At 36.1% G+C, this 26,334-nt stretch overlaps 4 protein-coding genes across 4 annotated transcripts in view; 1 reads left to right on the plus strand and 3 right to left on the minus strand.

Annotated features, from left to right (window-relative positions):
• Ance-3 (angiotensin-converting enzyme Ance-3) overlaps positions 1–26,334 on the plus strand; it is a 33,522-nt gene that overhangs the window by 819 nt on the left and 6,369 nt on the right. The window contains exons 3-11 of the mRNA XM_035872793.2: positions 543–770; positions 2,567–2,725; positions 2,814–2,910; positions 3,508–3,651; positions 3,720–3,911; positions 3,991–4,088; positions 4,183–4,477; positions 5,379–5,721; positions 22,546–22,686. Of these exons, the coding sequence (XP_035728686.1) occupies positions 543–770; positions 2,567–2,725; positions 2,814–2,910; positions 3,508–3,651; positions 3,720–3,911; positions 3,991–4,088; positions 4,183–4,477; positions 5,379–5,721; positions 22,546–22,686 (1,697 nt within the window). The remainder of the gene's footprint in view (positions 1–542; positions 771–2,566; positions 2,726–2,813; positions 2,911–3,507; positions 3,652–3,719; positions 3,912–3,990; positions 4,089–4,182; positions 4,478–5,378; positions 5,722–22,545; positions 22,687–26,334) is intronic.
• On the minus strand, positions 6,320–8,153 carry LOC118441846 (uncharacterized). Its single transcript, XM_035866818.2, has 2 exons — positions 8,004–8,153; positions 6,320–7,881 (listed from the first exon to the last, which is right to left on the minus strand). Exons 1-2 carry the CDS (start codon positions 8,013–8,015, stop codon positions 6,757–6,759), a joined length of 1,137 nt encoding a protein of 378 aa, XP_035722711.1. The 5' UTR covers positions 8,016–8,153; the 3' UTR covers positions 6,320–6,756.
• Positions 9,413–14,150, minus strand: LOC118444731 (uncharacterized). Its single transcript, XM_035873289.2, has 3 exons — positions 13,786–14,150; positions 12,873–13,699; positions 9,413–10,336 (listed from the first exon to the last, which is right to left on the minus strand). The coding sequence occupies exons 1-3, from the start codon at positions 14,090–14,092 to the stop codon at positions 9,545–9,547; spliced, it is 1,926 nt and encodes a 641-aa protein (XP_035729182.2). The 5' UTR covers positions 14,093–14,150; the 3' UTR covers positions 9,413–9,544.
• On the minus strand, positions 17,402–19,448 carry LOC118444792 (uncharacterized). The gene is made up of 2 exons (XM_035873429.2): positions 19,291–19,448; positions 17,402–18,977 (listed from the first exon to the last, which is right to left on the minus strand). Exons 1-2 carry the CDS (start codon positions 19,300–19,302, stop codon positions 17,865–17,867), a joined length of 1,125 nt encoding a protein of 374 aa, XP_035729322.1. The 5' UTR covers positions 19,303–19,448; the 3' UTR covers positions 17,402–17,864.

Here is a 26,334-nt window from a genome sequence, read left to right on the forward strand (position 1 = left end):
AATAATCCTCTGATAGTTAACATTGTAAACAATAAGACTAATGAATCTTTAACCTAATTTCGTATTACTATTACCTGTATGTATGAGCATAAGGAGTTGCCGTGTTTCATGGTGAAAAGGAAATACGTAACGCCAAGACGTAACAAGTGACCGTGAAGTCAACAGATGAATTGCATGTAAACGCCTTACTCACGACGTAACTAAATGATATAAAATAATGCTGCAATTTTTATACTTTAATTTGTCAAGGTCAAATCGTATTCTTTCTTAAATTTTTTAAAGATAGGGAAAACGTATAGCAAAAAAACATTTCTACTTCTGATCTACCCTTTGTAAATCAAGGACAAACAATAACGATCAATCGAGCTATTTTCAACATGTTTAGGTTCTTCATCCTCTACGAAAAAATAGAAATGAATTAATTGCTTCTTTAACTATTATTATCCTTAATTCTAATGTTGTTCCATCATCATGTTTTCCTTGTTAATCGGGAAACAAAAATAGGATTAACTTCGTTAATAGCATACAGTTCATTTTTTCAGATGTCGTCCACAGCGCTATTTCTCTTCCTTTTATCGTTTGTAAGTGCACAATTGGATCTGCGTGAGTCAAATGGCAACGGATATGGACGTCAACTTCCTTCAAACGAATTGGATTACCGAAATATTTTAGCGAGATTAGATTTTCTCGGTGCTGAACGATGCAGTGCTAATGTAGCTGCTCAGTGGGGCTATGAAACCGACATCAACGAATATACGCAATTGCAAGCAGTAAGATTCAAATTACAATTTATTATAATTAGCTTATATGTATTTCTCATTTCACTGAATTATTAACGAAACTTTTTCTATCCTATACCTTGGATTCCTTTCGAAACTTTGACATCGACCGTCCTACATATGGACGATCACCCGCATGCATTCGAAACTTTGGAAATAATACGATAATAAATTTCGGGGCTAACACGTACCACTCGTATTCTTACGTTGTAATAACTTTTAATGCGAAATAGTTTTACTAGGGAAAGAAGAAAAGGAGAGAAGAAGAGAGAGAGAGAGAGACGGAGAGAGAAAAAGAGAAACTATGTAATATCGTAAATCATCCGTTACCATATCTCTCATTGTATTTATTAACCATCTTAAAGCAATAAATTTTAGGTGGCGAAGATTGAAAGGAGTTAAATTTCAACGTGCCTCCGAAGTACCGTGGAAAATAAGCCACCTGCTCGTATCTTCGCCGAAAAGACCTCGACCTCCTCTCTCTCTCTATCTCTTTCTCGTTCCTCATCCTTCAAGAAGTTTGCGCGCGTGTCTGATCTTATACATATTCCTTAAGTCCATAGTAAATCGTAATTTCGTGTACGATAGATTTCTATGACACAGCAAGCGGACTAGCATTGTACAAGAAAGGCCAAACGCCTTCGTGAGAAATGTTCTCATGTTTTACTATTGTTATCACTCCCAAACGATCGTGCATTGTACAATCAAGTAATCTCTCTCTCTTCCTCTCCCTCTTTCTCTCTCTCTCTCTCTCTCTCTCTCTCTCTCTTTCTCTCATACATCAAAAATCATACTCGCCTTTTCAACGTGTTGAGAATGTGAAATCCGATGAACGTGACTCCGGTGTGATGAAGTTAAAAGTTACGATAATTAAGTGCCTCTGCTTATGTTAGTGCATACAAAAAAAATAGCAGCAATAATGATTAGTGGGAGTAAGTCTTCTCATTTTTTTTTCTTCTCTTACATCCGTCGTATTTTAATCGGTATTAAGATAGTAATCGAACAGATACAATTATCAATTTATTTAAATAATTTATAAAAAATAATATACGAAATAATGTGGAAAATATATCTCCACCATATTCATTATTGTTTTCCATTGTACTTATATGATTTCACTGGTCTTCCTTCGGCGAGAATTTCATCGTCATCCCATTAGTGAGTCTAAATAACTTGTCATTGTTTTGTATAAGATTACACACAATTATTCTCTTTTTCTTAAATTCAGAAGTTTACTTAATATTCAGAAATAAACTTTTTATTATAATTTTGCAATTCGTTTTAGCAGAGAAAAAACTTAAATGTTATTCGTTTTTTCTTCGAAACTTTATTTATCTCGAAAGACTTTTACTTTCATATTACGTACAATCTCCGCTTCCCTGTATGTACTAAATTCACGAAGAAGTGCAACGATAAGGTTATTATCTCTAACGGTAAACCAGAATTTCCCGACAGGCGACTCCGTTCGGTTATGCGTGAGCTACGATCTTTAAATGAATTAACAACACGGAACGCTTTTTTTTATATTCACCAAATGATGAATGATCATACGAGGAAGAAAGGCTTGATCGGTGAATATGTTATAAAATTATAAGACGCTTACGCTCGGTGAAATCGAAGATGTAACGATTTTAAATCGTCAGTTAATATTTAAACTTTCTTTCGTGATTTATTACGGAAAAAGAAAGGAAATACACGATGGAAGAGAGATAGATTAAATTATTTTAATTTCACAAGATTCACTGGGAATATTCAATATTTACTTATCGATTGACCTTTGTTTTTAGCTCGAAGCCCAGCAACTGTACGCTGATTTTCAAAATCAAGCTTGGCAGTTGATCTCTAGAATTGACACCAACAATATAAGGGATCCAATAATAAGACGTCGACTAAGATATCTCTCCGTAGTTGGTCCATCGGCTCTTCCTTTAGACCAATTAGACAGAGTAAGTTTTGTAATCAAATTTAATGTACTTTCATTTCTTTAATAGAAGCAATAAAATGTACATTATTAAATTCTCTTTGTCGTTGCAGTATAATCGAATAATTAACGATATGCTCGCAATTTACAATGGAGCGACCATATGCGCGTACAACGATCCGTTTAATTGTGGACTTCGTTTGTACCCAGGTAAGATAATATATAGCAATGTATTCTACTCATTTTATTCCACGTGGTTAAAATAAAAATTTTGCGAATAACAGAATTCAATCAATTCAAGAATTCATCAAACTAATTTGAAAGACTACAAAAAGAAAATTTTCGCTACATTTTTTCAGCGTCATTAAATCAAAGAAATCCTAAAAGAAACTCGATGCAAAATATCTTCCGCTTCGTGTAACGTCGATCTCTTATAGCTTTTATAGGTGTAAATTAATTATGTATCTTCGGTACTATCTTCCCATTTTCATCGCACAATTTCTTTACCTTTATATAATCCACAAATAATTTTCTCTCTTCTTCCAAGATATATATACAATTTAAATTAAAACGAATCGATTATCGTTTCTTGAAAAATCAAATTGTGCTAGTTATAGAAGTATTGATAAAAAATGATTTCTCATAGATCCTGAATTATGAAAAGAATAAAATAAATTGGCTAATCTATCATCGTGAAAGTGAAAAATACAAACATAATCACGAATATAAAGTGAAAACTCATGACGACGAGCAATTGCATTAAATGAAAAAGTGTTAATTGTTTTATTTTGTATATTTACTTCGAAGATATCGCTGGAATCATGGCGAAAAGTCGAAATTGGGATGAACTGCAATACGTGTGGACGGAATGGAGAAGACGTAGCGGTGCTCCGATGAGAGATCTTTATCAGCAACTAGTAACATTAAACAACGAAGCAGCCAAATTAAACAGTAAGTTCTTTTATAGAAAATAATATAAATAAAAATTAAATATGAATAACGATTGTTGTCCTGTATAGATTTTTCGGATGCTGCACAGTATTGGATGTTCCCTTATGAATCTCTGGACTTTGAGCAAGAAATTGAAAATGTATGGGAAATTATTAGACCACTTTATGAAGAACTTCATGCTTATGTTAGGAAAAAGTTGAGAGATTTGTATGGACCTGAAAAAATCAGTGGACACGCACCACTTCCTTCTCACGTATTAGGTATAAACAATAATATATATTTATAGACGTTATTTAAATATAACATTTTAAGTTCATGATTATTGTAACATATATACAGGAAATGTATGGGCTCAATCATGGATGAACATCCAAGATATAACAATTCCTTACCCCGGTAAAAACTATTTAGATGTTACACCAGAAATGCAAGCTCAGGTATATACAATATACTTTCACAAATTGTTACTTTTTTTAAACATTTAAATTTTATTCAACGAACATGCAGTACAATGAACAGTTATAAATACAGGGTTACACGCCGATAGATATGTTCCGAATCGGTGAAGAATTCTACTTATCCTTAAACCTGAGCGCTATGCCACCAGAATTCTGGGCAGGCAGCATTATCGTCGATCCCGGTAATCACCCCTTGATTTGTCAAGCCTCGGCATGGGATTTCTGCAATCGTCTAGATTACAGGATTAAGATGTGTACGAAGATTACCATGAAAGATCTCATCACCGTACATCACGAGATGGCTCATATTCAGTACTTTTTACGATACAGTGGACTTCCTCGTGAATTTCGAGATGGTGCTAATCCAGGTATTCAGATTATAAAATTGTCAAAAACATTAATATTTATATAAAAATCAAGAATAAATAAGATAATGCCGTTAGCATACATTAAAGCTATTTGACAAATTTTGTAAACTTTGAGTTTACACAAATAAATCCTATTTGCAATCGTAATTTATAATTTGAATCGAAATAATAGTTATGCAAGGAAAACAACATGAGTACACTCGAGCGAATTAAAACGGTCAGCGTAACTGTCCAAGACACAACGGACGACACGCGATTACATAAACATCTCGTCCGTTCTATCTTCACTTCCGGTAGGCCCAGGGCTCTCGCTACACTACTGTTTTTACAAGTAATAGGGCGAAAGCGAGAGCCGAACGGATACGCTCGAGGTAGATTCGCGAGCTTCACGAATAAACTCGCTCTCGTAGCGAACGGTCTACTAGCTAAGAGACGTTGGATGTTAAAATATTTTTATTACAGTATAATCACGCTTTCACCGTCGCAACGCTCGGTCGTTCGCCCTCACCGGAACGTACTGCCACCCGGTACACGGGAAATCGATTGAAAAAGTCAATATATCGAACTGGGTTTATATGAAATTTAGAAATCAAGCATAAAGAAATAGTATAATAATGTTTAATTCGTTAAGCCCAGAATTTATAATATCCTTCGATAATCGAACCGTGACGTTTATACAATAATTTAAGAATTTTATAACATATAGAACAAAGCATTTAAATAGGAAACACCCTATATATTGTACTTTTATCAGATTCGTTTACTAGTAACTAATCAGCTAGAATTTTATTGAAACCTAATTTTATTACTTGGAAGAAAGAAAGTAAGGTTAAGGCTAATAATGTTTTATTACTCAATTGTCTCAGACAATCTAACGTAAACGATTGTATCTAAAAAATAGGCTTCCACGAAGCTATCGGTGAAGCTGTGGCACTGAGTGTAGCTACTCCGCGTCATCTTCAAACTTTGGGATTAGCAAACAAGTACATCGACGAGCCTGCGGCCGATATTAATTATCTCTTTTCCTTGGCCATGGAAAAATTGGTCCTTCTTCCGTTCAGCCTCGCCGTGGACAAATGGCGATGGGATATTTTTCGTGGCTACATCAACCGAGAAGAATATAATTGTCACTGGCACAGATTGAAGGAACAATATAGCGGTGTGAAACCACCTGTCCTCAGATCCGAAGATGATTTCGACCCTGGTGCAAAGTATCACATTCCCGCTAATATTCCATATATTCGGTAAGTTTAAAAATTATTATTAACATAATATTCAATATATACACATATATGTTCATGCACGCATACATACATATATATCTGGTGACGTTCATACTTTTATTTTTAATCACACTATTATGTTATTTCAACACTGTAACATCTACGATGTAAGTATCTACCTAAAGAGCATCAAAATCTGAAAGCGAATGATTTCACTTTCGATAGATGTATGTTTTCCTTTGTGCTTCGTTTTCACCAGAGTAGCGATCAACAGCCTTTCTCCTCGCACTTAAAACCTACATCTGATGTACGAGCTACGATAAATTTCGATCGGTTATCATTACTATTAATTTATTGTAGAAATGGGATATATAAAGTTCATCGCTGTCAAAGAATATTAAATTAGATTGCTATCCTTCGCCTTACTAATCCTATGAAAGTTTTTTACCATGTTAATAATTGAACGTTAATTAGGAACATTTAATTAGGCAAATAGTAGCTTACATTTCATGTAAAAATTTCTAGAATATTATGCCAAATCAAATTGTCTACTTTTACTCACAATCGAGCGTGAAGGATATAATAGGGTGGTAATTGCGATTACATAATGAGTATATCATTAAAAGACATTCTCCTTTTCTCTTTGGTTTTATTCAAAAGAAGTGAAAAAGATGATACAAAAGACGCCGTTATGAAAAATATACAAACGTTTCCACATAGTGCATTCACCAAATGTGACTGTATCAAATGTATTATATTATTTCTTAGAAATTAAAGTGACATCATCGGCTACATCTACCAAAAATATAAGTGCCCTTTGAGAAAAGAATACTAATGTCATTTACGTTCTTTTCTCAATACAAAAGAAAAAAAAGAAAGGCTCGACGAATAAATATCATCGACCATTGTTGCTCGAGCAAAAAAAAAATTTGGACGTATTCTTGAGAGCAACCTTCTCAAAGATTTCTCACAAGAAGACGATCATCATGGTCGGCGGTCCGCCATCGTCAAAAGAATAAAAAATATAATTTATGCATCTGAAAAAATTAAAAGCTCTCAGTAGGAATGTTCACCGTAACTGGATCCATAGTCACTGGATCCTTCGAAAGAACCACCGGATTCATAATGATGTACAGGTACCGGAACCGGTACTTTCACGGGAACCGGTACTGGTTTTTCTACTGGCACAGGAACCGGTTTAGATACATGAACGGGGACTGGTCGTTCGACTGGTACTTTAACGGGGTAAGGCACAGGCTTCTCGACTGGAACCGGTACAGGTTTTTCTACAGGGTAGGGCGCCGGTACTGGTACTTTAACGTGTACAGGTACCGGTTTTTCGACTGGATAGGGCACAGGCTTTTCCACATGAACCTTGAAAGGATAAGGCACTGGTTTTTCTACTGGTACCGGTACAGGTTTTTCCACTGCCACCGGATATGGTTTCGGTACGTGTACGGGATAGGGCCTCTCGACTGGGACTTCGACCGGAAACGGAATTGGTTTTTCCACTGGGAAGGGCGCTGGTACGTGGACTGGTACTTTTACCGTATATGGTACTGTCTTTTCAATCGGGAACGGTTGTGGCACTGGTACATTCACCGGATATGGTATCTTCTTTTCGACCGGATACGGTTGTGGTACATAAACTTTGTAAGGTACCGGCCTTTCGACCGGTACATGCACAGGATAGGGCACCTTCTTTTCCACTGGATACGGTTGTGGTATATGAACGGGCACCTTTACAAGAACCTTCACAGGTACAGGTATCTTCTTTTCGATCGGATATGGTTGTGGTACCGGTACTTTGACTGGATATGGAACTTCTTTCTCAACCGGGTAATGTACTTTCTTCTCTACTGGATAAGGGACTTTAACGTTTTTCACAATAGTTATTTGTTTGACCTTGCCACCGTCATCACCTCCATATCCACCTTCGTATCCACCTCCATCTCCACCCGACGAAGAGATTTCGCCACCCCCATGATCACCACCACCATAACCGTTGTCATGGCCCTCATAACCACCCTCTAAATGACTGAGTCCGCGTTTGTCTTGTCGTTTCTCGGTATAAGCACTGTTGGCCTTATTCTCAGCTTCGGCGTCTTTATCTTTGATGATGTTTTTCTCATTCTCTTCGCAAACCACCAAAGTTAGGAGGCCAAGAAAAAATATAATGTGCTGCGATAAATTGATTAGAAATTAGTTTTCTTCATTCTCGGGAATAATCAATAAAATATCAAAAGAACAATAAGTTATAACTATCCATCGATTAGAGAATATGTAGAATATCGAAAACTCACCCAAATTCTCATGATTCTCAGTTCTCGCGCGGCCCAGCCAATGTCCAGAGTTTACTGAATACTTCCCCCGAAAGTAGCACCGTCTTTATAGACCGCTTTCCCCTGACATAAAACGGGGAGCCCCTCTGCACACTTGCGGAAAAGTGAAACACACCACGTCTGTTATACCGCGAACATTCTATTACACTCCGTAGACGTTCACGTAGACGCGTAGGCATTTTTCTAAATCTTAAATGCACGCGACGATGATTCCGTAACGCGCTTTGGTGCGTTTCCATTCTCGTTTTACTTCCCTTTCGAGCGATCTATCGAACGTTGCGTAAATGATATCTAGGAAGCCACTCGCGATTTTACTTAAAACGCAACAACCACCTCCTAATTGATTCTCTAATTTTTTACATTAGTACATAACTAATTTAACCATCTAAATCATTTCTATAATGTTCGAAATTGTAATGTCGTATTAGACAACCATGGATGATTTATTCCATTCTAACCGTCACAGAGCTATCGCCTAACTAGTTTTCTAAATTATAGGTAAAGTATAATTGATTTAATGATCTTAACTATTTCTAATATATTAGACTGGATAACTACGTTTAAATGCTATAATGTATTCCCCCAGCAATCTGTAGGACATTTAGATATCTTTCTTTTCTATTCTACGTTTTTGATCCGTTCCAAGCTTTTCGTATACATACATTCTCTTTGCTAAAAGTCTTCTTTTTCCCTTTCCTCTCCTTTTCTGCTTCCCCTTCCCATTTCTCCATCTCTTCTTTCTCGTCTCCCTACTCTGATCACTTATACATATCTCCCAACTGTCTCGTGACGCGGCACACTTGCATTTAAGCATTCGCAACAGCATGGCTCTTCTCAACCGAAATGAGGAACTCAACTTTGATACAAAAGAGAGAGTCCTAGGAAGTAAACGCAAGGATAAATATAAGGAGTAGCGAGGGAAGGGATAGGGGAAAAGTTGAGTGATGCCAAGCGAGATGAAGAGCTATCTTTTATATTCCGATGTAATTCGTGATAGACGTTCTGGTTGTTCATGATTGTTCATTTATTTTTATCATAAATTTTCATATATAAACGTATTTTCATTTATCATTAATTCACGATGGTAGAACAATTTCGATAGTCCGTGAATAGTTTGAGGAAATATAGAATGAAGCTAATTTTGTTCGAATAATTTTCTCATTTAACATAATAAAAATTTTTTTTTCAACAAACAATAACAAAATTCACTTTATTACTTCTTACAGAACGGACTAAATCAAATGCACAAGAATTATTTATTGGAGAAAGGTCAAAGAATTATTTCACAGAAATCACAGAAAAAAAACGAAACGTTCCATCTTTATTCGATACAAGTATAAAGTGCCAAAATATACATATGTCGTTTTTAACAAATCACGTTAGTCTTTTCAATCTATCTTAAATTTATCGTAAAACCATATAAGAGAATACAAAAATTTACGCAGCTTAACAATAAGAAATAATAAATTATTCGATAAATTCATCAAACTACTTATAATTTATTAACTTTTCAAGGACATATTCAAATTATAAGAAGCATCGTTTGTATTTTTACTATCCATCGAATTGTTCCTACTCGCGAAAGCTTCTGCGGAATGATGTTCATTTCTTTGCCTACCTAGCTTAACTGGCAGCGGGACTTGGACCCAATAAGGGAAGGGTTTCGGAACTGGTACAGGTACGCGTGCTTCATCGTAAATTTTGTAAGGCTTATCTACAGGGACTTTAATCGGTATTAGATACGGTTTAGACACTTCCACGGGTACAGGCTTTTCAACTGTGTAGGGTTTAGGTTGTGGTACCTTGACCGGTACTGGTACAGGTCTCTCCACTGGTACAGGATAGGGTGCATTTACTGGAACTTTGATTTTAATGGGATAAGGTTTATTTACTTCAACGGGATAAGGTCTTTGAACTTCGACGGGATAAGGTCTGGGTACTGGAACGGGGTATAGTCGATTTACAGTGACCTTGACAGGTACGGCAACCTTTTTTTCGACTTCGTAAGGTGTTGGTACTTTTACAGGTACTTTTACTTCGTACGGCACGGTCTTGTCTACAGTATACGGCTGTGGCACCGGTACCTTCACCTCCACCGGTATTTTTCTCTCAACGGTATATGGCTGTGGTACCGGCACCTCGACCTTGTACGGCACAGGTCTTTCGACCTTCACCTCGTAAGGCACCTGTTTCTCGACGTGATACGGTTCCGGTATCTCTACGGGCGTATTCACGAACACTTTCACGGGATAGGGTACCTTTTTTTCAACGGTGTAGGGTTGAAGTACAGGAACCTTAACTTCGTAGGGCACGTGTTTGTAAACTGTAAACGGTATCTTCTTTTCTACCGTCACTGGTACCGGTATCTTCTTCTCTACCGTGATCGTTTTAACTTTTTCATGTTGATGATCGCCTATCCAATCGCTTCCGAAGCTTCTTTTCCAAAACTCCTGTCTTCCGATCCAGCTACTTTTGGAATGAGTCCAGTCATCAGTGTCAGTTTCTGTATCGGATTCTATATCTTCGTCGTCTCCTAAATCGGAGTATCGAATACCCGAATATTCGTTACTAGTCTTCTCTTGACTTCCATCTTTTCTAACGCTCGAATATGATTCCCGAATTGTTTTTGATTCTGTAGTTGTGTTCCCACTTTCTAAAGCTTTCTCTACTGCCCTTTCCGCTGCCCTTTCAGCAGCTTTCTCTACTGCTAGCTCTGCTGCCCTCTCGAGATCTTCTTTTCGATTGGCCGAGGATGTTAAGACGATTCCAAGACATAAGAAGGCGATCAGAATTTGTTCCTGTATTTTGGAATAGTGTTTCGTTAATTAACTACTATGAATAAGATAAATGTTTAAGAAGTTCATATAAAAATGAATGTACCAGATGACTCATGATGAAATGAATCGAATCGATACTAGAGATCAATGTAAACTGAAATGAAACGGTGTGCTATTCGACTATTATTTATACACCGCGAACCACTTTCCCCAGTTAAACCTGCTGGACCTTTATAGTCCGTACAAGCTCGTGTTCATGACAATTATCCACGCCTAAATGGTCGCCATTATTTTTTCATGGGACTCTAATACTTGCAACGCTACCTGCCAAGTAACGAAGAGTAATATGTCTTTGAAAGTATTCGAAATTCTTTGAGCAAATAACTGGAATCATGAATCCAGTAAAGAATTAGTAACATGTGATAATTGGTGTTACCGGACTATTAATGGAAGACTGCAATTTTAGGTAAGACAGGATTGAACAAAATCGTATTACGCATTTAATGCGTAAGGAAGAGGTATATACATTTGTATACACCGCTCCGCAATATTTTTTTAGCCCATCAGTTTTATGACGACTACTTAAAAGTAATAATAATCCTGGCTAATGACAAAAGTATACGAATACTTTCTATGAGTCGTCGTAAAATCGATCGTACATTTTGGTGAAGAACATCCGGTTTAAATAAGAATACTATCTATTTTTCTTAACGAATATTATCATCATTTATTTTTCTTTTCCCTTTCTAGTTTTTAATTCTGAAAAAAAGAAAATATTTTATAAATCATTTCCTCATTGATTCATTTCACGGCTATCGCACCTTTTGTTTGATGAAATTACAAAACTAGCGCTTTCGCTTACTATATAATATTCATTAAGGCATTCTGTAGATTCTCATGTATCAAGTGCAGTGAAACCGAAACAGGTGTAAAAGTTCTATCCGTTATGCCTTTACAAACTCGCGTATAACTTTCTCGCTCGACTAATCCGGTAATATCTTTTAATTGTCTCTATGTGTCGCATGACTTCTTTAAAACCTTTTCGACTTTATAATAAACATTGAGAAATACGCGTTAAAATGTTGTTTCTTCCTTGAACTAACTAATGATAATAATTACAATATCTCTTGTAATGAGCTTCGATAAAACGCTATTTGCTGCTTCCTAGCTGAGCATACTTTCCTTCCGCTTAAATTTGATATATCTTACTGAAGCCATCGAGGTGTATCATAATTAATGATATGATAAACGAACTCTTTGTTTTTAATGCTATTCTATTAAAAAGAATGATATGCAAGTAATCTCAAGTTCTCGAATCTGATAAATGGAAAAATTTCTCGAAATTAACACCGTAGAATGTGAAATTATAGTGAATGTGACTCGAACAAAATGATGAGTTATCATCTGCAGATAACTAAACCATTGTTATTCTATTTAAAAATATATGTAAATAATAGAGAATGAAAAAAATATATAATATTATTTATATGGGATAGGATTCATGAAAAAAAAATCACAAAAATTTTTTAACTTGTTTATTTAAATAACATAGATTATCTCTTTTCCAACAACCGGTATTAGTCACTGTCTAAGGAAAGATTAATGTTTCACAGAGTTCGATAAGATGGCGCCATTTGTGTCTTCTACATCACTAATCCATTAAGACAAGTCAAAGAACTTATAATTACGGTTTTACATTTACAATTAATTAAAATGTTCTTTTTAAAAGCTACTTTCTAGAAACTAACTTTCTACGATCGTATACTATCAACATGATTTTTTATTTACAATAACAAAAATAATCATAAGCTTCAGATAGTCCACGTCATGATATCATAAAGTAGCAATGCCATTTTTTTACGAAAGGAATATGAAGGAGGAAAGTTATATCACACGGATTATGAAGAATAATTTATAGATATCCTTCTTCGTGAGAATTATAATATTCAGATCTGACTATATGATGTTCGTTGACCTCGTCATCTATAGGTACTTCAACTTTAACGGGATAGGGAACAAGCTTAGGAACGGAATAAGGCAAGTGCTTAGTCACATGAACAGGGATCGGTCGCTCGACCGGTACCTTCACTGGCACAGCTACTGGTTTTTCCACCGGATAAGGCACCTCCTTCTCGACCGGATAGGGTGCAGGCACTGGCACCTTGACCTTTACCGGTACTGGTTTATCAACCGGTACTGGAATCGGTCTATGCACCTCGACCTTCACCGGAACGGGTACTGGTTTCTCGACCGGATAAGGAACTGGTTTATTAACAGGAACCGGATACGGTTTTGGTACTGGTACCGGTATTGGCTTTTCAACTTCAATTTTCACAGGATAACGGACGATTTTTTCGACTGGATAAGGTTGTGGAACATGTATCGGAACCTTTATAGGAACTGGTATTTTTCGTTCAATTGGAAAGGGATCTGGAACTGGAATTTTAACTTCATAATGAACCTTCTTTTCTACGGGATAGGGTTCTGGTATATAAACTTTAACAGGAACAGGTCGATCAACTGGTATCTTCACCGGATACGGTACCTCCTTTATCACAGGTACCGGTTTCGGAATTTTCACGGGAACCTTTACATAAATCTTTACGGGATAAGGGATTTGTTTCTCTACTGCATAGGGTTGCGATACTGGTATTTTTACCGGATATGGTATTTTTTTTACCACAGGATATCGTATAATCTTCTCTACAGGATACGGTACGGCGATTTTTTTAATGATTGTGATCGTCTTGTGAACGTTTTCATCTAAGTCATGTCCCAGAAAGTGGCTCTCGTGTGAGTTTTCTTCGGGAACGTGTGACTCCAACGAATAACCATTCTCCTCGCTATAATCCTCTTCGTTATGATCGTCGTATTGTTCGGCTAGAGATAAATGGTTTATGTTTTTAGTAATTTATTATAATTCGAAATAGTAAACATAAATATCGAATAAGATGAAGTTGACGTACATGGAAGAGCAATAGGATCCTTGTAATCAAAGTTATGTGCTATAGATTCATTCTCTCTATATTCGGACAATTTCTCCTCCTTCAGATAATTTCGTCTATTCTTGCTTATGAATCTTTGTGGTCGAACGTAAAAGACTCTTTGCTCGTACCTTTCAACGGGTACATCTTCGTAGAAATAGATCTTTTTCTGGTAATTGGATTGAGCTGGACTACTTACAGCAGCGGCTACGAAAAACGCCAGGACTATCGCTGCGTGGCTCTGTCGAAGAACCAAATTGATAAACGATTGGATTTCTATCACCTCCATTAACACCAAAATTTCACAATCGCATTAGGAAATCATCTTGACACTTAAATCTCGAAAAACGCACCGTACAACCCATTGAGGAAACTTCTTCAAGGTTTCTTTTCGTCCTTCTTTCGCGTCTCCTTGTTCCTTTCTAGATATATGTAGCTATCTTAAGCCACGAAGAACAATAAAATAGATCGTTTCTGCGATCTTTCTACGTTATATACGTCTTCAACGTTGCCGCTGATCCAGAGGCTGCACATGCACCTTTTTCTTATTCTTGGTTATCTTGCGAGAGGGGAATAAAACCACTTTCGCATTTTCAAGCCGTTGTACTCTTGATGGAAACTGTCAAGAGTGAAACTTAAACTTGGAGATAACAAGCCTGGTCGCTTCAAAAAAAAACATCGGATTGTGATGCACGAGAGATACGTAGACGATATGTCCTGTTTCTATCGACTACTCGTTTTGGTAGAGTCTCTTTTTCATGAACCTCTATTTTCTCGGCTCGGCGTAGTATATTCTTGACGATTATCAAACTTGTTTAGAGAATTTGTCTCTTTGTAGTCGTATCAATGAAAGAACTAATAGAAAAATATAACAAAAATAGTAACAGAGAAATATAGAGTATATTTTTAATACTAATATCAACCCCATGCTAAGTATATTTCTACGTATCCCCATTTTAAATGCACATGTTTCTTTCGAAATCATTGATAATATTTTTCAATGATAATTGAAATATGGCAATTGATAATATGAAAAAGATCAATTGCATTCCTTCGAACCATTTCACAGTTTCTCGACAGATAGAAGATAGTATCGCTGTTAGTATACGTTTCAAATTTCTTTTAGATACGCTAAGCGAAATCTCGTTTCGTGCCAAGCATTTAATGCTCTATGGTAATGGTGTTATAGATGTAATTAACTGCACGGTACATACACGATCACGATCGTTCATTCGATGCCTTCGAATGATAGGAGAACACGCTACGGTGAGAGCACGAAGTATTGACAATTGGCTAGATTCCGCGAGAAGCTTGTTTTCTCATTATAAAATGAGATTTAATTTTATGAATGATCAAATTGTACCTTACCATGCCATGCCAAGTATAAACAGCGTTTATACTTTCTTAAGATTAAAATACCTAGATGGTACGTTTCCCCATATTGTGTTTCTTTAGATATATGTTTTTCTACAAACAGAATTGGAAATTTTTACACAAATTAAAAGTACTCTAAGAGTGTCTTCTGCATAAAATAATATTTAAAAATACTTCTCTATCCTGAATTATTTACATTAGTTATCTGCAAGAATTATTTACTTAAATCACGTTTCTTTAATTACAAAAAAAAAATAGAAGAAAGTTTAATCAAAATAGAATATTATTTTTCACATTAAAGAAGCTTCCGTAAAAAAGAAATCGTACGTTTACTTCTCACGAAGAAACTCAGTTCTTTTACCTCAACAAGTAGATATGATGTCTCAAAGGCATGATTATCTTCGCATTTAATATTATCTCTAACAATGTAAGCCTAGATATCATGATGTACCATATTATCTCGAACTTCACGTATCGTATCTATCTTGTAGTCAATTCTCGACACATACTAGCCGGATATTTAGCAACCAAGCTAAAGGATCAAGGAATATCTTTTTTTTCTATTATACAATAAGAAATACAGCGTATGCCACGGTGAACACAAATTTTGGCGTTTAGCTATTTTAATTGCTTTGATTTTGTCATTGCTATCTTTATATTTTAAGTAATATCCTTTCTGTTCTTTTCTGTGAACATTTTGTTTTTAGAATTTTTTTTTTTTTAATATTTTTTTCTTTTCATTAATTTTGATTTATATAAATGTTTAATTTTTATTTGTTTATTTTTAATTAAATAAAGGGTACAAAACAGTATTATCAAGTCAAGGATTAGCGTCCGTTGAAAAGTGAGAAGTACTTTCTTACCGACATGATGCATCAAGTGATTCTTGTTGTCACCGTAGTAGATCAGTCGGTAAAAGATAATAAATAAAATGTAGATGAAAGTATAATAAAAAATTAACAATTTCATTCGACATTTTACACGCTAATTCATTGTCAATGAATCGTTAAATATTTTACTTTTATATACAAAAATGAATTAGCAAATAGAAGGAAATTGATGAGAAAAAAAGATTAACAGAGGAGAAATAGGTAAAAGTAAAACCGTGTATCATAAGTAAATAAAAGGACAAGAGGAAGGAATTAGCTTCTAACGGAAGGATCGCTTGTTTCGTGGCGAAGGGAATACTTACTTTCTGTCTCGTTGTCGCGTGCGCTAATGGTCGGATTACATAACACCTCTTCCATGAACAAGTCACTTGTAAATCGAGTGGCAAAGGCAATCAAATCGTCTTGATTCCTCTTATACGAGCAAAGTGGAGCAAGGACCGATAGATATTTTTCCTTCAATCTTCCTACGTTTTATTGAATGCTCAAGATCGGAATAATGATTACGTATATTTTTACATAAACGCATTAATTTTACATAGACTTTTCTTAATACATATATATTTATATTATACGTCCATGAAACACATATTTCTTAAGACCATCGATATTCGTCAAATAGACATTCGAAGTTAACTGAAATTATTACGCTTTCATCGCTTCCATTATACTTATCTTCATTTTCGGTATAAGATTTATTACGCGAGCTCGTAAATTATAGAATTCTTTTCAACGTATCATCTCTATTATTATACCAAGTAAAAACTGGGTCAGAAAGACGCACCGTCTGCAGTCGATAGTCTCGTACATTTCTCAGAAACTGAATAAGGGAAAGAAAAATGATGAGATGCATAAAAATGATGGCCACACGAAGAGTAAGGAGTTGAGAGGGTAATCGTTTATCGATTTTAAGGAAAACAACTTGGCAGAGGCCATCAAGTGGGTCAGCGATGTCTCACTCAATTTCGTGACACCGATAGGATCACTTCTCTCAAGATATACATACGTACGAACATATCGATGTGTAAGTCTCCTCGAAAAACGAAAGTTTTCATTGGAAAGCTGCACGTACCGTGAAAGAAGGTAACGTCACCGTTGCTCGCTTCCTTTTCTCTCTACATGCTTTTCAAATGGCTCTCCTTCATCGTGTGGCAACGTAATAATTTCAAGCATTAATCTTACGTAACGTTACGTCCCCCAATAGGAAATAGAAAATTTTGTCATCTTCTCAACATATTTGTATAAATTTTGTAATAGTTCAATGTTCATTGAACTACTTAAAATAAAACGAAAAGAGATACAGGAATATAGTAGGAAAGAAATAACGAGAGCATGAGTAATTTTCTGTCACAATTATATTATTTTATATAAAAAAAAATACATACTTTGCTATCTCGGTACAAAAGTAAGATAAGGGAGAGAACGCGTTTCACTAAAAAGCTCGAGCATCTTAACTAATTTTTTTTTCTCCCTCTTTAGCTTGGCACACGTCGCTGTGCCGCGGGCTCCGGATTTCTTTTTATTCTTTATTATTACGACCGATCTCGAGGATACGATCGAAATCCGATACAAACTCGTAACGAACCTCTCTCATCGAGATATCGGATCCAGGTACAAGTGCGTGTCTATCGAAGTGCAGCTCAACGACGATGATGACGATGACGACGCCAACAACATACCTATTATGCGTAATATACTATGAGAAATGCTGGATATCAAGCTGATTCCTCGTCGTTGTCGTCGTCGATCGTCCTCGACCTAGAAGCCACTAATGATGAGGGAGTTATGCCTGTTGATCGATTAATGATGACCATAGTGATATCCATCGCTTCCACCCTCGTAACCACCATAACTATTCTCGTAACCACCATGATGGACTGGTACAGCTACCGGTACCTTTACTGGAACCGGTACTGGTCTCTCAACTGGGTATGGTACCGGTTTTTCGACATGTACCGGGTACGGTCTGTCGACTGGCACCTTGACCGCATATGGTACAGGCTTCTCCACCGGATATGGTACTGGCTTTTCTACCGGATAGGGCTGAGGTACAGGTACTTTCACTGGAACGGCTACGGGCTTCTCAACGGTCACTGGGTAGGGCCTGTCAACAGGTACTTTTACGGGATAGGGCACTGGTTTTTCAACTGGGTAAGGTACAGGCTTCTCAATGTGAACTGGATAGGGTTTGGGAACTGGGACATGGACCGGACGATCAACTGGTACCTTCACTGGATAGGGTACGAGTTTTTCGACCGGATAGGGTGCTGGTACATGGACGGGAACCTTGACTGGATAGGGAACGGGTTTCTCAACGGGGTAGGGCTGTGGTACTGGGACCTTTACAGGAACATGTACCTGCTTTTCAACCGGGTAGGGTTGCGGAACCAAGACCTTGACAGGGTAGGGCCTATCTACGGGAACATGTACTGGGTAGGGAACTTTCTTCTCGACAGGGTAAGGCTGTGGCACGTGGACTGGGACCTTGACAAGAACTTTCACTGGATAAGGCACATGCTTCTCTACCGGATAGGGTTGTGGTACTGGAACTTTTACAGGGACTGGTACTGGCTTCTCCACCGGATAAGGAATGTGCTTCTCCACGGGATATGGCACGGCTACGTTCTTAACTACGGTCACGGTCTTAACGTGCTCGTGTCCGCCACCATACCCTCCGCCATATCCGCCGTCGTACCCTCCGCTATATCCTCCACCATATCCGTGGCCCAATTCCACACCACCATGTCCAGCCGATCCGACATCATATCCAGCATCATAGCCATAGCCATATCCAAGACCAAGAAGGCCACGCTTCTCCTGCTTCTTTGATGCCACGCTCTTGTCTTCCGCCGCTTTTCCGGCTTCCTCGGCCCAAACGACCGAGAATATAAGAGCGACTACCGCTAAATAGATCTAAAAAATATGGACAAATTCGATTATGTTCGAATCTTCTTGATCGGTGATTCCGAAAATACCGAGATTTACGATTTTTTCCAAAACGGATGATTGGTCGAATAATTGAGACAATTGACAGACAAATTAACGATAAATAACGATAATCAGCTTTATTTCGCGAATTATTTTTCCACCAAATCGATCGTCACTTTCCCGAATATTTCCGATATTTTCAGAATTAACTTTTGCCTGTTCTTTTCACTGGCGCGTTATAATCGATCTATGCTTTCGCGTTTCTCGAAGGACCGCTTCTCGGATAATCTCGACGTACCAGGATTCTCATTTTGGCTCTCACGATGTTCTGGGTACGTCCAGGAGTGAACTGGATGCTGATTGCTGTTCGTTCGGGGCCTTATATACACGGCACACTTTCGCCTTCGCAATACGGACCCCGGGCCCAAGAGCACGCCATATACCCCCCACATTACACCTCTTTGTTCACTTCGAACGACGATGGTCCCACCACTCCCCTTTGGAACAGACTCGAACGAGGAAACGAGCGAGAGAGTGAGAACGAAAGAGATAGGGATTGGTCCCCCACATACACACCCGCTCTCTCTTTCTCTTTTAGATTTCGTTCTCTTCGTCATCGTTATCGTCGTTGTCGTTGTAGTCGTCAATATTTTTTTCTATATTTCGATCTGTTACAAAAAATGATGGAAAGAAAGAGAGGGAGAATTCTTTCGTTCCAATCGCTATTACACTCGTCCAACAAGAACCGTTCATTTCGCGCCTCTCTCTTACTACCGATCGATCTCAGAATTTTCTTCCCTCTTCGCATAAATCGTAAAGCTTGTAGTCATCGCACATAAATAGAATCAATGCATCTTGACATGGTGATTCTTGCGCAATAATACAAGTTTCAGTAAAAGACACTTTCCAGAAGGAGGTATACATTTGACAATAACAATTAAAAAATTGAAAGCTTTGCACAAATGTCTTTGATCTTCCCGATGCGTAATAAGTACGATATTTTTGATTCTAAGAGGTTTACAAAAAAAAAGCGAAAGTCCGTGTTCTGGTTGTCAATGTGACTTTTTTCTCCGCTTCCTTTCTTCGATCATTTTTTCTTTCCTTCCTTTACGTTTACAAAAGTGTTCGACAATTCTAATTAACTATCATATCTTTAAATAGATGAGATCTTCCCACGTTATGCGTTGAATCAGAGGGAAAATTTTCAAAAAAGTTGAGATAATTAAATATTCAAATGTTGTAAATATTCGATTTTCTTTAATAAAACTGGTCTAGAGTTAAGCTAATGTTATGTAGGTAGCATTAGCAGTAATCTTAGAAACAATTGTACTAACAAAATGTACAAAGAGAATTTCATTTTTCTCTTAGCTCTCGATCGCATGAAACAAGTCCAACGATCGGCACGAATCGAGCGTCGATCCCACGTCATCAACCATCCTCTCTCTTTCTCTGTCACGGTTTCATTTTCGTTTCTTCCTTCATCTAACTCAGATCGCAGATACACAGATACATATATCCACGTCTATAGGCAAACGGCTCTAGACAGAAGCAAGAGCCGTTTGCCTATCGTGCTATAGTTATGGCACGTTACATACCCCGAGACAAGCTCACCTACGATTTATCTCTCTACGATCGCACTGCTACATAAACCATTACTCCCTTTCGTGGGATACGCGGATCGACAAGGCGAGCGTTGCGATCCCCATTTTATTCTCTACCGTGTAAGATATGCTTTTATTTCTTTCTTATATGAAAGCGAAAATTATGAATAAGTCATATTCGAAAAGATTCGAGTAATATCTTTTCTTTATCAGAATTTGCCGATATTCTATGATCACCCCTTTTACGATTATACTATGTAATTACTTAGCAACTATTACTCTATTTATAGATACATATGTATATATTTATGCAAAAGAACGACTCAACCTTTCGCCGTGAATACTTTAGCATGATTAATAAAAGTACCGGAACAATCCTACTAATTCTTGCATTCTCATTTACTATTTCGTTTCAGCACCTTATTTTCCTGTTTATAAGATCTTCATTTTCTATTGCAAATTTACCAGCCACGTTAAACGACTTCCGCGTTTAGAATCGTACAACTGGCAAAATTCTCAAACTTTACGCAACTGACTTTCGCAATGTTTACAAGGCGTAAAAAACAACGATGTAAAATGTATATATAACATGTAAAAAATATCAATATAAGTCAGGTAACATCCTCCTTAAAGCTGGCAAGCACGCATTCATTTGAAATCGTGAGATTATTTGAGCACGAAAAAACGTGGACGAATTATCGACGATCCAACAATTTTTCTAGTTGATTTCCGATTGTGAATGGAGCTGGATCATCAATGTAAATGGATGAATCACGGTTCGCCATTCACGGCGAAGATCTCAAACTCATTGATGCATGTAAACCTGATCTAATAGTAAGACAAACGAGACAGCTATATTTTCTTTCCCTCGAGGAAATCAAGATCAAATTAAATTCACTGTTTTTATAATACCTCGAGTACACTCGCCTACATTCTCTTAGAAACATGAGCACGTTCGCGAAAGGTCACTCAATAAAACTTCAAACGATCTTTGATTTTATTAAATGACATATTTTCACTTCCTCGGTTTCTTTTTTGATATTACGCTATCGTGTATAATTCAAATTGAAAACGTCACTGTTTTACTTTCAACGTTCGCGAAAGAGCACGAATTATATATTCTTTTACGCGAAAAAGTGATAATGTTGTATATAGATATAAAAAAAGAAAAATAAATTAAATATTACTTCGATTTTTCCCAATCAGAACTCAAGATCTTAATTAACTACTTCTACATCCTAATTCTCAAAGACAATGAAAATCAATAAAATTGTGAGCTCATTGTCGAAAATTTAGATGTATTGGATGTTAAAGAGGAAAAATAAAGAGAGAAAAATCGGTCGCAACATATTCGAGTAATAAAATGATCGCTTAACCATTTAAAATCATACCTTAATTGTGGAAAGTAGAAACGACATTCGCGATTTCGATCTACCTCCATCGCCATTACGTAAAGGTCACTGCCGATGAGGAATCTCAGTGAAACGCTGATGTCTTCGCGTGCTCGTATTCAGGATGACCCCATCTCACAAACACGTATATATAACCATATATAGACACTCTCTTTCTCTCTTGCTATCGTAGAATCAATCTATTAGAGAAAGATAAGTATTGACGATGGCATCGAATTACTCGACGAAAAGAGACCGAGAATAGAGCTTCACCTCGATAGCCCTGACTTTGAAAATCATTTTTCAAAATTCACGGAAACGTTTCAAGCTAGATCATTGGATTTTATAATTCGTTGACAAATATTATTTTTATCAAAAACTTCATCAGGAAAATTTTTAAATTATTTATATATTACATTTATAAAAAATAATAATGACATATCTATATTTAAATAATCTCATGCACTTTATTAGAAATAATATGTTTTCAACCATTCGAAAGTGTCATACTCAAGTTACTTTTTTGTGTCCATCGATATATCGTTTTGTTTATATTTACAGAAATTTCGTGGCTGGAATCCTTCAATTCCAAATCTACCGTGCTCTATGTCAGGCTGCAGGTCAAAGATTTCCCGATGATCCACGAAGACCACTGCATAAATGTGACTTTTATAGAAGTCCCGAAGTTGGAAGACTTCTCGGGTAAATATACCTTCATATTAATATTATACGAATAATATAAAAATTCTGATGAAATTGAGAAACGAAATAAGTAGTAAATATTCACGCGATGAAAGTACGAAACGAGAAAAATGCCAGACCCGTTTATAAATTAAGTAGCCTCGGTTTTACTTTCTATTTTTTTTTTTTTTCATTTTTTGAAATGTGTTTAAAAAACATATTTTAGATATAGGACAAAATTCTATTATGATTTCATTCTCAACCATTTGTTTAAAACGTCACCTAACATATTCACGAAACTTTTTCTTTATGTAATCGAAATTCTCAGACAAAGCACTGTATTATTTATGCCTATGGATCCGACGAATTTACATCGAATATTTCCGTACAATGAAGCAATGTTCTTATTATTATGTGTCTCGATCTCGCGTCGATAAAATTATCTAACGCATTCGTGTAACTCTCCGAGCGGACGAAGGAAGAAGAAAGAATATGAATCGTGACAAACAAGACAATGGGCAAAGCGAGAGAAGGGAAACTGGAGAAAGAAACGGTTCAATGATACCGTCTCTTCCATCCCCAACGTCCATTACTTGGAAACTTCGAACCTTCACTGGTTCCTTCTAAGATGGTGGAAAGCGATAAATCGCGGGAACTGCTTGGATTGAGCGCATTTCACGAGGAAAACGAACATTCTCATTTACACGCTCTACTGCCGTACACGATCGTGAGATTGTAAATAAAAAAATTTAAAAAAGCAGAAAGAAAATGAAAAAAGTCATTAGGCCGAACACCTCTATTTATCGTCAAATCAAAAAACGAATAAAATCAAGATATCTATCACCGATACACTTTCTAATTCTGGTACAATTATTATATAATCAAAATATTGGTATATAATTAGCTTTGTAAATTAGATCATGAATTTTGGTAGAATATTTTTTAAGAAATTTACAGTCATCTCTTCAGGCAACACATACCTATATCTATATACTACTTAAATATGCATAACATGATTATCTCATTTCTACAAATATTTCTCATCTTCGTTGATCTATTATCCTGCCGTAGTCCGATTTTTAAAATGTCAGCTATCTGTATATATCGCTTGCCTTAATTAGCTAAAGCCACGAAATTATTACCCGAATCTAGTTAGGCCAACCATTTTAACCCGGGTCTTGACATTTCAGTTTCATTAAAATTCAAGGTTAAAATTCATTGGATACGACAAACCAGCCACAAAAATCTATTTGTCCATGTAGATTTTTACACATTATTACATATTACAACAAAATCGAACAGCATTCTTTCGATATGGCATAAATAAGACAATTTTTCAAAACGCTCTTAAAATTCATATGATTCATAATTTATAAAAGAATAAGTATGTGCTGCTATTCATTTTAAAGCTAATCTGCACGATTAATTGACAAAAAGTATTAATCATAGGAAATTACGAAATACTTTGAAGGATAATATTCTTTTTCTTAATTACTGTATTATACGTATATAATATAGGTAAATGTAGTTATAGATATACAATTTCTACATAAAACGGGAAGTGAATCAGCCAAGGTTACAGACTGAAAAGTACGTAGTATAAGAATAATCCAATCTATCGAGGAGACTCACAATAATCACCGTCAGATCGATCATCGATCAGATCGCCTACTTCGGCGGCAATCTCCGGTATTCGACGTCTATCTGGGTCACCGAGAGGAAAACCTTTATTTCATTTCGCAATTTCGCTGCGGATAGCCAGCAACTCTCGTCCTTCGACTTTTGTCACAAAGATGAAACTATCGAAATTACGGTCTATCATACCATTTTCTAAAGCTGATCTTGTTACATAGCGATATCTTATACAACGTAAATAAATCAAAGAACGAAACGAAATCGAAGTAATAATATACGAAGAAAGACGTGAAAGTTGGACCGAAAATTTCGATGTATATAGCAATCGTTCTACTAAGCAAGTAAATAATTATAATCATTTACTTACGTGATCCATTTTCAACGATAGATTAAAATTATTGCGGTAAGAATATATCTGTTCTTTTTGGAAGAGAAACAAAGACATATATATATCAGTCGGTCATCGACTTAAAAAAAATGTTTTTACGGATTAATTAAGTAGAATTTGGAAACGACTAGATAAGAGTGACGGATCAGTCGCATGCCTATATATACATATATATACATAATATACATATATACATATATATACATAATATACATATATACATATATATACATAATATACATATATATATATATATATATATATATATATATATATATACTTGTTCCAAGGCATCGCCTTAACTTTCTGTAATCGAAAATCGATTTAAAACTCTCGTCTTATGCAGTATACAGCTCGCGAAATAAATTTTCAAATAATCAAATATAAAAATAACTTTCAACAATCATCGCCGCAACTAGAAAGGAAGAAGAAGAAAAAAACTATGTGTCGCCATATGTGTAAAACGATCGTCCATGTAAAAAACAAAGAAACTAGAGACATTCGAAGAGAGCGAGAAAGTAAGAGAAAGAAAGAAAGAGAAAGAGAGAAAGAGAGAGAGAGTAGAATGTAAGCAGTTTGTTATAGGTTACATTTCCGTTTTCACTGCGTAAGTAACAGCATGCGCACGAACGCACACGATTTTATTTCGAGCTTCCTCGAGTGGAACGATAAACTCCTCGATAGATTGAACGTAATTATTTTATTTTTTAATTAAATGTTTGTTATCTTCCAATAGAGATGATATGATATTAATATTATAAATATACAAATTTATAAATGTATACGATAGCAGAAGAAAGAAATAGATTATAAAATTATATTAAATCTTGGAAGGTACTCTTTTAATTTGCAAAAAATATTACAAATCGATAGGTGCTTTCTCGATGGTATGAAAAGATTCGTTCGTACGATCGATGCTAACAGCACATGCGACACGCATAATGAGCCATGCTCTCAGCATCCCGTGTTACGAAATTCTTGCGACGGTAAGAAAGTGTCTGATTTCGCTAGAACAGGCGCGCGCGAGCACGAGCACGAGGCACGAGCATACTCCTCGTCGAGTACCGGAAATTATGAGATCAACATAAATTAGTTTCACGAAAGAGAGGGGAACCTTCCCGACATACCGAATTCCTTTTTGCCAATCGAACAGTTTCCCACGAAGAAAGTTATCCGTTTTCTTTTTCTACATTATATACAAGAACCGGAACTCACCTGAGAACGTATAGACGAATGTATTGTATGTCGTTTTAATATTGATAAGAAACTTTTGTATAATTGTCATTTTGTTTGCTTCCCAAAAGAATTTTTTAATTCTCTACTCTAAATAAGAAAAAAAGATTTCTTATATAATATTAATTTTTTATCATTGTTTTATGTAATCATATATTTCACATTTTCACTTTAAAAGAAAAAAACGAACGATCGTAAAAGCTCGAGAAAACATTGATATTAACACTTTTAATGTTTCTCATTTGCTCGATCATTCTCAAGAGCAAATATCAAAACCCATAAAAAATAGAAATGTTTGTTATTTTGTAGCTCGTTACCGAACGAAATTATACTTTTCGCGGCTTCTTAAAAAGCATCTTTATCGAGTAAAATTGCACCATTCTCTCGGCAGTATACTGTGCAACGATTTCAAA

This window comes from Vespa mandarinia, chromosome 2 (assembly GCF_050613455.1).
Source record: "Vespa mandarinia isolate Hongniang chromosome 2, ASM5061345v1, whole genome shotgun sequence".
Lineage (NCBI taxonomy): Eukaryota > Metazoa > Arthropoda > Insecta > Hymenoptera > Vespidae > Vespa > Vespa mandarinia.